Source organism: Pteronotus mesoamericanus, unplaced genomic scaffold (genome assembly GCF_021234165.1).
Source record: "Pteronotus mesoamericanus isolate MK-2021 breed Mesoamerican mustached bat unplaced genomic scaffold, CSHL_Meso_final scaffold_85, whole genome shotgun sequence".
Taxonomy (NCBI): Eukaryota; Metazoa; Chordata; class Mammalia; order Chiroptera; family Mormoopidae; genus Pteronotus; species Pteronotus mesoamericanus.
Genome location: NW_026555329.1, coordinates 60,720,282 through 60,736,872, shown reverse-complemented (window position 1 = coordinate 60,736,872; position 16,591 = coordinate 60,720,282). Strand labels below are relative to the sequence as shown.

The window sequence follows — 16,591 nt, the reverse complement described above, 5'->3', positions numbered from 1 at the left end:
CATCTTCATTTTTTTTTTCTTGTAGATTAAGACTCTATTTCTATGATGTTGCATGTTTGTTGGAGATAGGTATTTTAAAAAAATCAGGTAGATCTAGTATTTCAACAAAGTGAGGGATCTCAGCCAGAGGTAAATTGCAAAGGTTCTCTAGTATTTGTTTATCACCTTGCTGTACAGAAATCCACATGTAGACGTGGCATGGAGGAGGTCAGTCCTACACACAGTTGTTCTGTCTTTGCATCATAAATACTCATCATTGGTTCTGCTGTTAATGTTTGCGTGTACACGGCTCCTCTCTGACTCCGATCTTGGAAGAAGGCTCTATAAGTCTTTGCATTTTAATGTTGACAGCAATGCCATAAGTTATTGGAAAGTGGTTTTCATTTTCTTCTAGGTCATTTAATTCTGTCACACATAATGTCACTAAGTGAATGTCATCTTCTTGACTGTCAAATTCAAGTTGGTAAGTGAGTCTTGTGACAACTGCCAGTCTTCACTGAAGCCCCCCATGAGGTGCACCATGGGCACGCCATGAGGTCCAGCCTTCCACACTGAGCATGCTTAGAAAAGAATTTTATGGAGCTCATGATTGAGGGGACCTCGGCTTTGGTGTAGGTTCTATCACGATGTGTCAAAGAGGTAGCTCCATTACCTGTGTGCCTCAAGACCACTATGTGACAAGTGGAGGCATCATCAGAGCCAAGAATGGAGATGGAGCCATCTTTTGGGGCGGGTCACACTGCCAGCTCTCTTTGCTGAACATACAGAAGGCCCTGGTGTCCCGCTTATTGAACAGATAGAACTTTGAGAAGCCTGGCCCTTTCCTCCAGAAGCAGGTGGGCTTGGGCAAGGTCTCTGGCAGATGTAGTCACCCCACAGGCCCAGGGAGAGGGCCTCCCCATGGGGCTACCTGCTGCCCCCTTCTAGAAAAATTCTGATTGTTGCAAAGTCAGAGTGAGTTTTTCATCGCCCTTCAGGTATTTCAGCCTAAATTCATTTTAAACTTTGTAACTTTTTCTCCTCTTAATCTTAACTGGAACTTGAAACATATCAAAGTCCTTAGGACTTTGGAGAAAGTATAGAAAACTGTTTTTGGTCTTGTGTTTTGATCCTCTGTCCAGACAGGGCAACTGATCTTTTACTCAGAAATAGCTGACCCAAGCTACAAGGAAAAGGCTAGAGATTTAGTCAGAAGACCTAAGCGTAAAACCAGATATTCACCAGTTATTACTTGTACGATCTTAATCACGTCCCTTAACAACTTTGTTTCTCACCTGTAAATGGGGAATGATAATGCCACAAAATCCAAGGGTTATAACAATCAAATCAAATCATATATGCAAAACAATAGTGCAAATTAAGTATCAACTATTATTATGTATTTTAATATTCACAGTTAAGTTTTGTTTGATAGTGTTAAACTATCATTCTAGCCTATGGCAGCATTTTGGAATCTTAGCTCTTGTCACTGAAGAGAATAATGTGTCTATAATATCCTCATCTAGGTTCAGAGCCCTACGCATCTCTCTTTTTAGGCACCATAGTTTTAACTTTATTTTACATATTTATCAAGTCTATGCTAAATACCTGTATCTTACAGAGCCCCTTGTTTTATAGAAGAATCTCAACAAGTATTCAATTTCTCTCATAGGTTGAATGAAATTTGAAATGTTAAATATTTAGTGTGCCCAATTAGGTATCCCAGAATAAGTTCATTGTTATTATTATTAAAAGCACAAGTATATCTAAATTTTAGAATTATAAATGTAAAGATACACGTATGTACCATAAAATATTGTATTACATATTTTACTCAGTAATTTAATAAATATTTATGTGGAGGACTCTGCCAGGCATTTTAGAATACATCAATGAATAAAAATGAGCAAAAAAAAAAAATCCCTGCCTTTCTAGGAGAATCAAGACAACAAACAATACGCCTTAATGAATAGGCAAACTACTTAGTGAGTTAGAAGGTAATTGGTGCTATGAAAAAAAAATGCAACAGGAGAATGAGGATCAGGAGAGGGTTGCAGTTTTAAATAGAATGAGCAGCGTAGACCTCAATGAGGTGTCCATACCTGAATTAAGACTTACAGGAAGTGAGGAAGTGAGCAATTTGCATATGTGGGGAACAACCATTGCTGAAGGAGAAAGGCCCAATGTAAAGGCCTTAATTAGGGCACTTATATGTCTGCAGTGTGACTGAGCAGAGTGAGTGAAGGAGAGAATGATAGAAGATGATGTCAGGGAGATAATGTGAAGAGAAACCGAACCATGTAGAGCCAAAGTAGGCCACAATAAGGTTTTAACTCTGAATGAAGTTCGACATTCTAAAGAGGTTGGAGTAGAAGGGTGATATGATTGATTTGATTTGACTTTTACTTTAAAATGATAACGTGGGCTGCTATGTTGAAAAGGTAGAAAGGAGACCACTACCTAGTAGGATTTTGCAATAATCCAGGTGAAAGGCCATGGTAATTTAGATCAGGGATAGTAATAGAGATATTAAATATATTATATCTATTTTTACTGATATATTTTATCAATAATTTCCTGACTGATTTGATATGGCATATGAGAGAAGGGAAGGAGCCTAAGAGCCTGACAGCTGTTGAACTGCCAACTGTAGAAATGTTATTGCCATCAATTGGAATAAAGACTATGAACAAAATAAGCTGTTGCAAGGGAGAGACTGACACTGGCAGCTCAGTGTTGGACATTACATTTGAATGACTGCTATTATATCTAAGTGAAGATGTTGAGTAGTCAGTTAGAAACAAATGAGTCTGGAGTTCATGAGACAGAACTGAGCTAGAAGTACAGATTTGAGAGTCATCAGCACATAGATGGTAAAGCCCTAAGATTTAATGAGATCATTTAGGGAATGAATGAAGATAGAAAAGCAAAAAGGACCAAGAGCTAAGCTACAGCATTAAGAGATTGATGAGAAGAGATGGTACTAGCAAAGAAGACAGAAAAAGATAGGTTGCGAGGTAGTAGGAAGCCCCCAGAGTGTGGGGTTCTGAAATACAAATGATACCAATGTTTTAAGAATGAGGCAATGACCCAATATGTCAAATTTTCTAATAAGTCAATGTGAAAACTGGAAGTTGACCATTGGATTCATCAACACAAGTAAATATTATCTTAAATATATTATCAAAATATAGGCTTTATATCATACACATTAGAACCGACAAAGTTCTCAAAATATCTCATTTATTTTACAAACTTGATGTGATGTACTGACTTTCATGGGTAAATATATTGACTTGTAAGAAGGTTGCTGAATTGGTATAAGTTACATAACTAAGAGAGACCCCAGGTGCTCTGATCACAAAAGCCTATGGGTTTTTTTTATGAAATCCCATTTGAAATGGAAACATAACTACCTTGATGTTGCAAATTGACTTCAAATTTTACTAGGAATTTTATTTGACGTACCAACTTTGCCTCGAAAATAGTTATATTTATCAGTGTCATTTATAAACCATAGTACCTTCTATTACTACCTTCTATACAATTAGACTATAAACACAAACATCTGCCTATGGCTAAAGTTCTTCAAATACACTAATTCTGAAAAAAAAAAACAAAGAATGGGTAAGACAATGAAAAACAGAGAATGCAAAAATCCTTTCTTAGTTTCCTTAAGAAATCCTTTCTTAATTTCATTTAGGCAACTGGGCTGCATGTCATAATTTATTTGCATATTCTGTTAAAGAATTGACATACCACGAATCTGAGGTGGCCTGTGACCCAATTTTTTAAATAAAGTTTTATTGGAAACACACACAACCATGGTCATTCAGTTGCATATTATCTTTGGCTACTTTTGTTCTACAAAGACAAGTTGAGTAGTTATGATAAAAATTATAAGGTTCACAAAGTCTAAAATATATACTATTTAATTCTTTGTAGACAAAATCTTTCAACTGCTAGAATAATCTGAAGAGATTATAAAAGGCAAACATCATGGTCCTGGAGCTCTTTCTGTGTTTAATCACTTACTGATAATGGCTTGTTTTTATGTGTTCCTTTGTGTTTTTAAAGTAATACTGCATTTGTCCTCTCATTTAAGTATGGAGTATTGTTGAGATAGGGTCAGTGGGCTTAGTTCAATGAGCAAAACTGTAAAAGAATTAAGGGAAGAGGAAATCTCCAATATCTATTTATCTTACAATTATCAAATCAAGTATTAGATCCTATAAAACTTTCCAAATTCCCTTAGGAAAAAATGGTCACTTACTCTTTGAAACCTCAACTATACCTTAAAGATATAGTTCTCATGAACCTGTGATATAATATTGTGTTCTTTGTTAAATTGTTTTTTCCTCATTTAATAACCTGTAAACTCCTTGAGATTAGACTTGTTAACTCAACGTCTATTGAATGCCAATGTATGCCAGGTATGTGCTAAGTCCATAAGTATAGTGATCAGTAAGACCCACCTGTGGCTTCAAAATATGTCTACTTAAGTGAAAGGGATGATTGAGTAAAGAAATGATCTCTATATAGATTAAGATGTGTTATAACAAAAGCAAGTACCATCCTACCTATTCTGGGGTAGTCAGGGAAGCCATCTTAGAAGAAATGAAATCTGAGTTCATTCATGAAGGAAGATGAGGGGTAACCAAAGTGAGAGAAAAGAATCATTCCAGTTAAATGACAGGCAGATATTAAAGCATTTCTATGTTTGGGGACTGGACACATATGAAGAAATTGGTGGAGCTGAGAGACTAAACTGGAGAAAGGAGATGGAATTAAATGATGAGGAGTCTTGTATTCACAGTGAGATTAGATTTGGTCTTAAAAGACATGGGGTCCACTGAAGAAATATAGAAAGAACAATTATGTGATCATATTTATGCTTTATAAAAGTGACTATAACAATTATAAGGTGTGGATTAGAAAAGGGCAGATCATACAGTAACCAAGTGAGAAATGGTGAGGAGCTTAATGAAGGTAGTAATGTGAAAAGAGAAAAAAGTGGACCAATTTATAAGATTTGAAGGAACTAGAAATAATAGGATTTGGTGACTAATACACACATATTGAAAGTTGAAAAGGTAGTCGTGGCTGACCCTTAGGTTTCTGGCTTGAGGAGCTGAGTAGATGAAAGTTTCAATTATCACAAAAAGGGGTATGTAGAGTTTTTAGGTATTTGTGGGAAATTCGAATAAACTGGATATAAAAATTTTAGTGTCTTCAGCATTCCTTCAACGACTATGTATTGAATGCCTACTGTGTGCCAAACATTACTTTAGTCACATTGAGATAGAAATTGAAATCATAAGATTCAATCATTGGTGTATAAAACAAGAGGACTGCAGGCAAAACCCTGTAGAATACCAGCTTTTAAGGAAAGGGCAAATGAAAAGTAATTTTCTAAGAAGCCCAAGAAGAAAAAGTCAGAGAGGCAGGGATAGAACCAGGGAGAAAAAATGGTCTGAAAGCACTGGTAGATTAATAAATTGAAAGAATACTTACACCAAGAGTAAGGGTTGAGGGAGTTAGGGAGATAAAATTTTGGGAAGAGTGTTGACAATTGGGACTCAGGGGCTCAGTGACCATAGCTTGTTTACTAATTCTCTTCCTCCCTCTCTTATTGGTCCAATACTATTTACTGAGCCCCTACTCCGTAGGACTGTGCTAGGTGCCATAGATACAATGGCTAGTAAAGCAGAATGTGTAGTGGAATAGAGAAGACATGGAATAAGCAGGTAAACAGTATTTATACAATGTGATGTGCTAGGAAGAAAATAAACAGGGCTCTGCAATGTAGTAAAATAGTAGGGTGTATTTAGAAAAGTTTGATATTTGAGTATTGAAGAGGTGTGAAGAGGGAAAACTGTCAGGCATTGATACCTATATCCTCTGCTTATATAACAGTTTTGATGCATAGTAGATGTTTATTCAGTGTTAGAGCAATTGATTAATTAAATAAGAAAATTGATGTAATTATTTACTTTCTATTATGCAATTACTACAAAATGTAAAGATATAAATATAAACTTTTAAAAGCATGATAAATTAACTTTTTATAAAACATAAAGATGTCTACTTGTCCACTTCTATACAGGGCTAATATTCCATCTTTAATGTTTTTAAAAATTGAAGACAAGCTTAATAAGCTATATTAAAAATGCAGATGCAGTTTTAAAAAAGCATAATCATCATGAAAGTTAATTGTCCTGTCTCTCTATATTTTCATAATGTTAGAATAGTTTTATTCCAACTCTTCCATTCTTTCCTAGATATTATCTGATTTTTTAAAAGGGACAATTTCTTATAATCCTTATTTCAGCACACACTTGTGATTCAGTTCAACCAAGCATTTCCTAGAGCTGGTTTCTTGAATATCAGTCCCATGAGGTACTTCACCTAAAAATTTAAAAATAAGGTTTCTATGGTTAGATAAGTTTGAAAAAATGTTATATATGGAAACTTGCACTTTGAGAGTGACAATATATGTTAATATTTGAAGGTTTTGAGGAGGCCTACAGGGAACAATATTCTAGTACTTCAGAATTCTGTTTTCTAAACTTATTTAACCACAAAGTGTTTTCTTTTTTGGGTGGGGGAACAAAATATTATGTACCTGACATACTTCAGAGCATACTTTGGTAAACACTGCAGCAAATGGTTGCCCTAATTGTCTGTACACTCTACTAAATCTGAATGATGTTAACTAAAAATGGCTTAAAATGTTGACCCTGTTCAAGGTTATTTATTTTATAATAAATAATTTGGAAGTTGAAACTGTTTAAAATACAAATGGAAATGAAGATATTGGTAAGTTGGAAGCTCGACTCAGAAATTTCCTAAATCACAGGCTTCTACTTTTTATGATAGGGGCATAGACCGACTGAGCCAGTTTCCAGATAGAGAAATTAAGGCATAGAGGTCCTTTGTCTGACATTACTCAGCTGTTTAAAGATCTGGAATCTTCAAAACTTTTTCTGCAGAGTTTCCCTTAACACTATTATTTCTGGGTAGGATATAGAATATGAATTTGTAGTCAAACTCACCTACATATTTCTCAACAAAGTGGAAAGATTACATGGTTGAATGTCTGACTTAAGAGCAATGAAATAATTTCCTCCTAGTGTAATGCTATTTTCCCCAACCAACCTCAGTAATCATGGGTTTAATTGTAATTTCAGGTAGCATCTTCTTATTTCAAAGATTTTCACCTACTGCTAATTGGAGTCATCTGTTTAGCAACATCAATAGAAAAATGGAATTTGCACAAAAGGATTGCTCTGAAAATGGTGATGATTGTGGGTATGAAGCCAGCATGGTAAGCACTGCATTTACTGTTTATATTCTGAGCAGATGATTTTTTGCAGAGCAAATATCCAAAAAAAGGTAATGCATATCCAGGCAATCGTTTGTATTGAAATATAGTTCATGACTTTTTTTCTCTGGAAATATGCAAGTGATATAAAGTGTACTGGAGATGTAGGAGGAAAAAACCCTTTCCTTTCACCCAAGGTCTAATTACAGGAAGGTTGCACACAACTCTCTCACCTCATGCACTGTAGGAGTCAAAGCGGAGAGAAACCTTGAACCTCAACAGACAGGATTGATAAACTTCAGAGTAAATTTCATATTGTTTATTTGAGTGATTACACATTCAAGAACATTTTTAATCACAGGGGGGGTGTTAGGAACCAAAGACAAAGACCTTATCAACAAAATACAAATATGTGCAGAAAAATTCCAAGGTGAACATTTTTCTTTTTAAATGAACTGTTGCAAAGTGAAAGAAATCAATCGAGAAACTTCATCTATAGAATGCAAAATCACTCATTTGACTATTTTCCCCACTGAAATAAATTTTTCCATTAAATTAGTTGGCTATTTTTGTTTTAATTGCAGCTCTTAAGAATGTAGATGTAAGGTAAAAAAACTTTCCAGTGTCAAAATAATTTGCATAATGGAATTATGTTCTAAAGCCTTAGGGTGGTTCTTCCCTTCTCATCTTTCTTTGAAGATAAGAAAATTCTTCTGAATTCTGTTGCATAATTTATCCTAGGGTACAATCACATCTGTGTTTATTATTTATGGAATAAACTGTTTTGTTAAATACAAAGAAATGAAATAACTCAGATGAGACAAATTTTTTAAAAAACGTTTACTTAAAATATTTTGTAGCATATATGTATGTATTCAGGGCATTTCACTTCTTTAAGAGTGAAATGGTGTTCCATGCTTCTTAGGGTGCTATACAAATGTGTCTCTTTCCCTTGACCATCTGCTCAGTGACCACAGGGGATGGGGTAGTGCACTATGCAGTGGAGCAAGAGTCCTGTCCCTTGTGCCACTCAATGACTTTTCGATTTAAGGCTTTTTTTTTTTTATTACACAGAAACCTTATATTATCCCAAACCTTTTTTTATTGGAAGATTGTGTGTCTTACCAATGCATTAAGTTAAAAGTGCTTCTAGTTTTCTTTCTTTTTTTAAATTGAATTTAGTGGGGGTAACATTGGTTAATAAAATTATATAGATTTTAGATGTACAATTCTATAACACATCATCTGTATGTTATATTGCATAATTACCACTCCAAGTCAAGTCTCCTTCTATCACTATTTATCCCCCCATATCCTCTTCTTTTTTTTTTATTAAGAATAATTTCTTGTTTAAGCAGATTTGTAAGAAGTTTTATTTTACACATAGAAAATAGTCAATTTTCTGAAGTTGAAAATTGTAGTATAAAATTTTTCTGGTAGATCTATTTTTAAAGAGAATCAGAATTCGTAAACAGCTCATTATGGAAAGATGCGCTTCTGAAAGATTCTCTGGGATTTCCAACTCAAAAGAGATCATGTTTTATCTCAAGTATGATTTTGAAAGCTTATAGACATGGTTTAAAATCCCATTGTTTTAGGTATGTTATGAAGGGAGAAGAACTACTGTATTTATAAGAGCAGAAAATGTAATATATCCAGTTCTCAACCATAGCCAGGAATGTCAGACTGAGGAGAGCATGAAAAATAGAATCTACAGAAAATTCTGAAGCCTCATTTTTGCCATTTCCCTCACACACCACATATTAAACCCAAGTGGTAAACAAGTAAAAAGCAGATTTATAAAAATTAATCTTTCTCCTTGCCCTATGCCTCCTTGACAACATATTAATAAACAAAGATATGACCAAAAGATAAATGAAAGAATAAAGTATCCTAAATTGAAAAGTTGATTGCAAATTATCTTACTAGGATTAGAAAGTGCGTGTCATCTGTAAAGGGCATTTAAATATTGGTGTAGTATTAGAAGCTATTACACTATCTAGCACCCTGTGGTCTGGTTATACATTTAATTGTTATTCTGTTTTGGGAGAGAAGACTTTTATGGTTTCCTGGGAGACAAATCTTGTAAGAGCTCCTCTCTTACCTCTGCCACTTTGATTTCTATTGGCTATAACTGTTCCTAGAGTTTGTTGTCTGGGAGGAAAAATTGAATTCCCAACTCATGAACAGCATCCTTTCTAATTAAATAATACGGAGTTAGTGAAGCTAGGAGCACAGCTCATACGAAAGTCCTCTCATTTCAGGCTGACATTGGGTTTCATGTGCAGTACTGCCTTCCTATCTATGTGGCTTAGCAACACCTCAACTGCTGCCATGGTGATGCCCATCGTGGAGGCTGTGATGCAGCAGATCATCAATGCTGAAGCACTGGCCGAGGACACTCAGATGACTTATGTCAGTGGATCAACCAATCATGGACTGGAAATGGATGGTATCACATGTAGCTATGGCCACAGGGGTTCTAATCAAATGGGCAATATACATAAACTCAGGAATCCTGGGTTATATTTTGAATTAATTGTCCATACACGTGATGTAAATTTAACCTCCCTCTTTCTATATTTATTTATACAAGGGAATTATGTTACCTATTTATTTACCTTAGTTAATGATTGAATTTACAGTCTCTAGCAAAACAAAGCCTACCCCTTCCATCCTGCAGCCAGTCCAATGGAATGCTCTCTCATATATTTATCAGTAGACCTCCAGGTTACTCTTTTGTACTGAAATTATTTTCTTTCATAATATTAGAAATCTTTAATTCCTACATTCTATTTGGAAACAGCATCTCATTTTAATAAAATGCTCTGATGCAGTGAAAAATGTTGGGGGATATTTGTGTTCATAAAATATATTATTAGGATGAATACCATGGCAGTGCAAGTGAATTTGTTTATTTTCACTTTCTAATAATGCTTCCATCTCTCCCTCCCCACCCTCTCTCTCTCTCACATACACACACACGTAACTTGGTTTAAATTATTTTTCTTTGCAGAGTGTGTTAATGGACACGAAACAAATGAGAAGAAAGAGGAAACAAAATCAGTTCCAGGGTAAAGAATATTGACATTTTGATTAGGATTTTCCAAATTACATTTTAATAATATTTTAAACTGGGTAAATTTATTTTTCAGACACAGTAATGATGCAGAGAAAATTTCAAGCAAGATAGAGGTGGAACAGGTACACTAAATTTTATTTTTTCTAAATAATTATATGTGAAATTATATTAGATCTGTAGTTAGATATGTATACATTTAAAAAATCTCACTTGCTTCCTTGTCTATAAAGTACTTTGCTTGCCTAAGTTAAACCACAGTGTAATGGTTTTCTTTTTTTTCTTACTTATTGACTTTTAGAGAGAGAGAGAAAGGAAGGGGGGGGGAGGGAGAGAGGGGGCAGAGAGAGAGAAACAAATTTGTTGTTCCACTTATTTATACATTTACTGGTTGCTTCTTGTATGTGCCCTGACCAGGGAATCACACCAGCAACCTTGGTGTACCTGGAGGATACTCTAATCAACTGAGCTACCTAGCCAGGGCCTGTAATGGTTTTCTTTTTCTTAACCTCTAAACACTTCAGTGTGAATTTCTTAAAATCAAGGTCATTCTCTTAAATAACCACCATGCAAATGTTTCTAAATCAGGAAATTAACATTGATAAAACATTGTTATTGAACCCAAAGACTTTATTTAGATGTCATCTATTGTCCTACTTGTCCTCTGCAGTAATAATTTTTCGGGTACAGAATCCAATCCAAGGTTACCTGTTGTGTTTCAGTTGTCATGTCTCATTACCCTTCCTTTGTCTGGATCAGTCTCCATCCATTTTTCTCTGTTCTCCACTTCGACATTTTGAAGAGATGAGGCCAGTTACTTTGCAGAATGTCCCTCAATTTGGGTTCATCTGACACTTCATTAGATTTTAGGTCATGCTTAGGTGGCAGGAATAATTCCAGAAGTAACACTATATTCTTCACGTTGATCCTATCAGATGGCAGGCAATTGTGACTTGTTCCATATTGGTGATGTTAATTTTGATCAACCAGTTCTGGACATGTCCTCCAAGTTTACAATTTTCCCCTTTGTAATTAATAACTAATCTGTGGGAAGATCATTTGAAGCTGTGTGAATACCTTGCTCCTCCCGTAATTGATGGCTCTTGCCTGAATCAAATTACTATAATGATTGCCAAATGGTGAATTTTTAGCTCTGTCATTCCTTCCATATTTATTACCATAAGGGTCTTTCCTTTTCCCTTATTTATTTACTTCTGTCAATGGACAAATGGATTTTTATTTTATTCAGTTGATTTTAATCCATTACTATCATTGCTTATTTTGATGCTCAGATTGTCCCAGATTTGGTCAGTAGGAACTTCTTCAAGCTGGCCATTGTGCCTATCATTCTTATTTGCAAACAAGATGGTCCAGCTTACCCTCCGAGCCCCAGCTCTGGATTCAGTCATTTTGCTAAGGACTCCTGGTTCTTTTTAGTGGGTTGTGATATTAGAACCCAGTATCTGGAAACTAGGTGTGCTCATTACCACTAAGGTATCATTGCTCATGTCCTTTCAGTGGACAGACTCAGGAAAACAGCTATTTCATATCATTCTTGCCTTTCACCATTTTATTGGCATTATTTCTGTCAGACCCTGTGTTTACATCTTTGCTCAACTCTACAATACACATAAACTTGCTTCAGAATTGCTATACACATACCACTACTGACAATAAACCTACTAACCTATTAAGTCAAATGTAAATTTTCTTTGCAGTTCTCTTGATCCTTTTATCTTCAGACTGAGGGTAGTGAAAGTACTGTAGCTAAAAGTCACTTGGATTCTTTTCCATTTTTCTTTAATATGGTTGTTACCATTTGACACATAGTTACGTTTATTTGTTTCCCTTTGTTTTGAACTTGGAAGTTAAAAGGATCCTTGTTGATTTAACTTTTGGTATTTTAATTATGATGTGTCTTGGTGTGTCTTGGGTTCATCTTGTTTGGGACTCTCTGTGCTTCCTAAACCTGGATATCTGTTTCTTTCACCAGGTTGGAGAAGTTTTCAGCCATTATTTTTTTTAAATACGTTTTCTGTCTCTTTCTCTCTTCTCTTTCTGGGACTCCAATGGTTCCATTGTTGGTACACTTGACATTGTTCCAGAGGTCCCTTAAAGTGTGCTCATTTTTAAAAATTCTATTTTCTTTTCGCAGTTCTGATTGGATGGTTTCCAAATCCCTTGTCTTCCAGATCACTGACTCACTGTGCATCAACTCATCTGCTATTGATTATCTCTAGTGTATTTTTTTTTCACTTGAGTTATTGTATTCTTAATTTCTGACTGGTTATTTTTTTTTATAATTTCTATCTCTTTATTAAAATTCTAACTGAGTTCATCTGTTTTTCTCTGAGGTTTATTGGGCATCCTCATATAAGTGTTTTGAATCCTTTATCTGATAGGTTTCTTGTCTGTTTCATTTAGTTCTTTTTCTGGGGTTTTGTTCTGGTCTTTCATTTGGAACATATTTTCTACTCATCTTGAAGGAGTAGCTCTATGTAGGACCAGCCCCTGTAGACTGTGTAAGCCAGGTGTCTTTGGCAGGCAAGCTGGAGCAGGAGAATTTGTGGGTCAAAGGAAATTGTGGGGCAAGCTTCATTTGGGCTTTGAGCTGTAGCTGGAATGGGCATGGACCAAGGAAAGGGGGGCCATGCTTTAAGGGACACCTTAGCAGGCTGATTGGAGATGCAGCTGAAGTGGACTCAGGATTCAGGTAGTCCTGGGGGCAAGCCTCACTGTGGTGGGAGCTGAAGTGAGTGGGTCTAAAGGAAGTCCTGGAGACAAAGTTCCCTTGGGCAGGAGCTGTAGCGAGGTCAGGTGTGAAGCTGTGGAGAGTCTGAGGTCCAAGTTGCTCCTTCTGGAAGCTAGAGCTGGAGGAAGCCACTGAAAGACTGGCAACAAGCCACACCTTGCAGGGTAGGGGAGCTGTAGCTAGGGCTGGTGCAAAGCTGAGGAATCCTGAGAGCAAGCAGTGCCTGGGCAGCCTTGGCAGGTGGCTGGAATATGGAGCTGGAGCAGACCCCAGGATAAACAGTAGGTTTGCCATGGCCCAGAGGCCTGGGAACACAGGGACGGCATGAGTCTATAGCTAAAGCCCCTGGATCAAGCTCCTGCCCTTGCAATCAAGGGGGAAGGGGAGGGCCACAAATGTTGCACTGGTGCTTCCAACCCAAGGGAGGGTCCCACAGCTCCCCTTTTACTTGGCAGATGCTCTGTGGTTAGTAAATGGATTTTCTTTCTGTATAGCCTTAGTGTCTTTTAAACCAGCCCCAGCACCGGGGAGTCTGTGTGGGACCTTCCAGGATCCCTCTGGACTGCAGGGCGGTGTGTTAGGTGGGGTGTCCACAATGCAGTGTCTCTGGCTCTCCTACCTGTTTGTGTATGCTCTCTCTTATTTGTTGTGCAGAAACTGTTCAGCTCTCAGTTCTTCCACAGGGAGAACTGCTCTGTCTGTATGTGTAAATTTGATGTGTTCCTGGGAGGAGGTTACACTGCCATCTTGGAAATCCCAGTGTAATGGTTGGGTAAGCCTTCATGGATAGAGTGAAATCAATGGCCTGATAGAAAACATATTATGCTCTGAAAAATCAACATCATTATTTTCTTCTTTGACTAGGTTCTTGGTGATGACATTTAGCATATGTAGTCTAAAGAAATGTAATTTCAGTCTCAGAATAATATTTTATTTTTTTAATTAAAACCTTGCTGGCCTGATATCTTGATATTCATTAGGCGCATCCTCACTTCTTCCAGCTTATGAACTTAGAGCAACTCCAGTTGTCTTTAGTATCCCCATTGCCACTAAAAAATTCAGTGCTGAATTCATGAGTTGCTGCTGCCAAATACAGATGGGAAAGTTGTTGTAGCCCTTTGTGTTATCAAAGGACCTAAGGAGACTCTTGTAAATTATCCCGTAGAATGTATTTTCCTGGAGTAAATCTGTATAAAAATACTATACTTCGTTGAATTGGCAACAATATTTCTCAAGACTGCTGAAAAATAATCCTGCATAAAAATAGTCGTAATGTGACCATGGCATTAAGAATAGGAGAGTGGGGCCTATGTTCCTTCCTCGGGCTGTAATGCATTACCATCACCTCAACAGGGAAAAGAAAACCCTCTTATTATTTACAGAAACCTTCAAGAGAAGAGCGATTTCTCTGTCAAGAGAAAATGAATACAAAGATATGTTTTAAGCCATTAGTTATAGTGTACAATGAGGGTTTTAAATATGGGAATTGAATATATATTTATGAAAACATTAGCATCTTTAGGGATAGAAGTAATTCTAAAACAGAAAATTAACAGTATGCTGGTAGATTGTGGAAGAATACATTACCAATGGGCTTTTAAAACTGTTATGAAAATTGGAAAGCCTAAACAGAAAGAATGTACTTGCACTCTCTAACTTTCTGTAGTCGGGTTTAGAAACTCCTTTTTCTTAGTGACGTCTAAATTTTGGGTTAAGTCCCTTCAAGTTGCTTTGACAGCCAACACTGTCCTAGGCATTATTGGATGGTCTGTCAATGGAGAGACCTGTTTCTTACTATAAGCAGCTCAGAGTCTAATGGGGAATATCAACTTAAAAAAAAAGTGTGGCATAAACACCACAACAAAGGCATGTGCAGAGGCCAAGCCTTCCAGAAGCCAGTGCAACTAACTCAATTTGGGCTTGTTGCAGTGGGGAGAATGAGGTAATGAGAGCTGAGTCTGAAAGGAAGGTGGCGTGTGCAGTCAGAGGAGTGCAAACTCCACGCTCACAGGGACATGTCCACTTCGTTCACCATTCAACTCCCTGGCACATTCCATTGCCTGACACAGATAAGGTATTTAAATAAGGTATTCAATAAGTGTTTATCTTTATTAATTAATGAATGAGCGAAAAAGGAAGAGGTATTCTGTTCAGAGAATACAATGAAATCAACGACCCACGTTTATAGAGAACAGGGCGTTTTTTTGTTTGTTTGTTTGTTTGTTTTTTTTGTTTTTGGAACACCTCCAGTGCAGGTGCTAGGGATGTGTGTTGTTGTGCTAAGTGAAATGCGTGGATAGATTGGGTTAAGTTAAAAATGGCTATTTGTAACTTGAAAAGTTCAGTTTATCTCAGAGGGAATAGACAGCTTTGAAGCTGGGGGCAAGCATGTAAGTTCTGTGCTTTGAGAAGCTTACTGTGGGCTTACTCATGAGGGGAGGGTCTAGACCTAAGTGGACTTTTTGACTGATCACACTTTGGGGATGAGAGGAGAAGTACAGAAGATGCCTCAGCTGCCGTGAGCTGAGTAAAGGTCGTTCCTGATGCCACTGATTGAGATGGGGAGCACAGAGGGAGGAATACATTTTTAACGGAGGAAAGTAAGGTAATATGGGTGCATTTTAGGCAGTAAAGATTGAGACCTGAGTTTAGGAGAGGAGAGTAAGGGCTTTGAACAGTGATTCTATGGTCTTTCTAGGACCCAGCAAATAAAAATTCAGGTTTATGTAAAAAAATTAAGGGATAACTTTTTGTTCTACAAAATGTCCTTCATAAGAAATATCATGAAATTATTTTCCATATTGCACATTAAAGATATGTTTTGATTTTAAACAATTATAAATCTGTTCTTAGGAATGAACATGTTATATGGTTTGTGTTGTGATTATAATAAATTATACCTGTTCTTGCAGGTTTTTGCACTAGGTAATTTAACACAAAATGATCGTGAAGAAAAATCTGCATCTATTTCATGTAGCTATAAAAGGAAGGAATATTTATATTTAAAATGTTTTGGTCTATTTTCTTCTTGAAGCAAATGCGATAGCCTATTGAATGAAAATAAATGCTATGTGGTTTGGCTTTGAATTGGAATTACAAGTCAAAAAAAGATTAAAATGTTACTACTTCTGAGGGGAAATGATTTCAAGTAAGTTTCAAAGACAGAAAAAATGAAGGAATTAGAATTTTTTTTGTAATTTACCCCATTTTCCATGTTCCTACTAAAAAATAGGTTTGATTCCTAGTGAAAATTACTACAATTTCATGCATTTGAATCACCATTTGCTTAGTGAAAAGTTCAGGGTTTTTCCTAAATTTAATTAAAATATTTTTGCTCATACAATTAAATCGATGCAAGATGATTAATAAGCTTACCTCATGTTTTAGAATTACACGCTTACTTTATTTTTAAAGATTATACAGTATATTTTGCTCTAAAGGCAATAACTTATAGAAT

The 16,591-nt window shown here is 36.2% G+C and overlaps 1 protein-coding gene across 1 annotated transcript in view; it reads left to right on the top strand.

The window, feature by feature from the left end:
- SLC13A1 (solute carrier family 13 member 1) overlaps positions 1–16,591 on the top strand; it is a 91,418-nt gene that overhangs the window by 16,951 nt on the left and 57,876 nt on the right. Inside the window, exons 3-6 of the mRNA XM_054564554.1 lie at positions 7,170–7,306; positions 9,568–9,755; positions 10,320–10,377; positions 10,459–10,507. Of these exons, the coding sequence (XP_054420529.1) occupies positions 7,170–7,306; positions 9,568–9,755; positions 10,320–10,377; positions 10,459–10,507 (432 nt within the window). The remainder of the gene's footprint in view (positions 1–7,169; positions 7,307–9,567; positions 9,756–10,319; positions 10,378–10,458; positions 10,508–16,591) is intronic.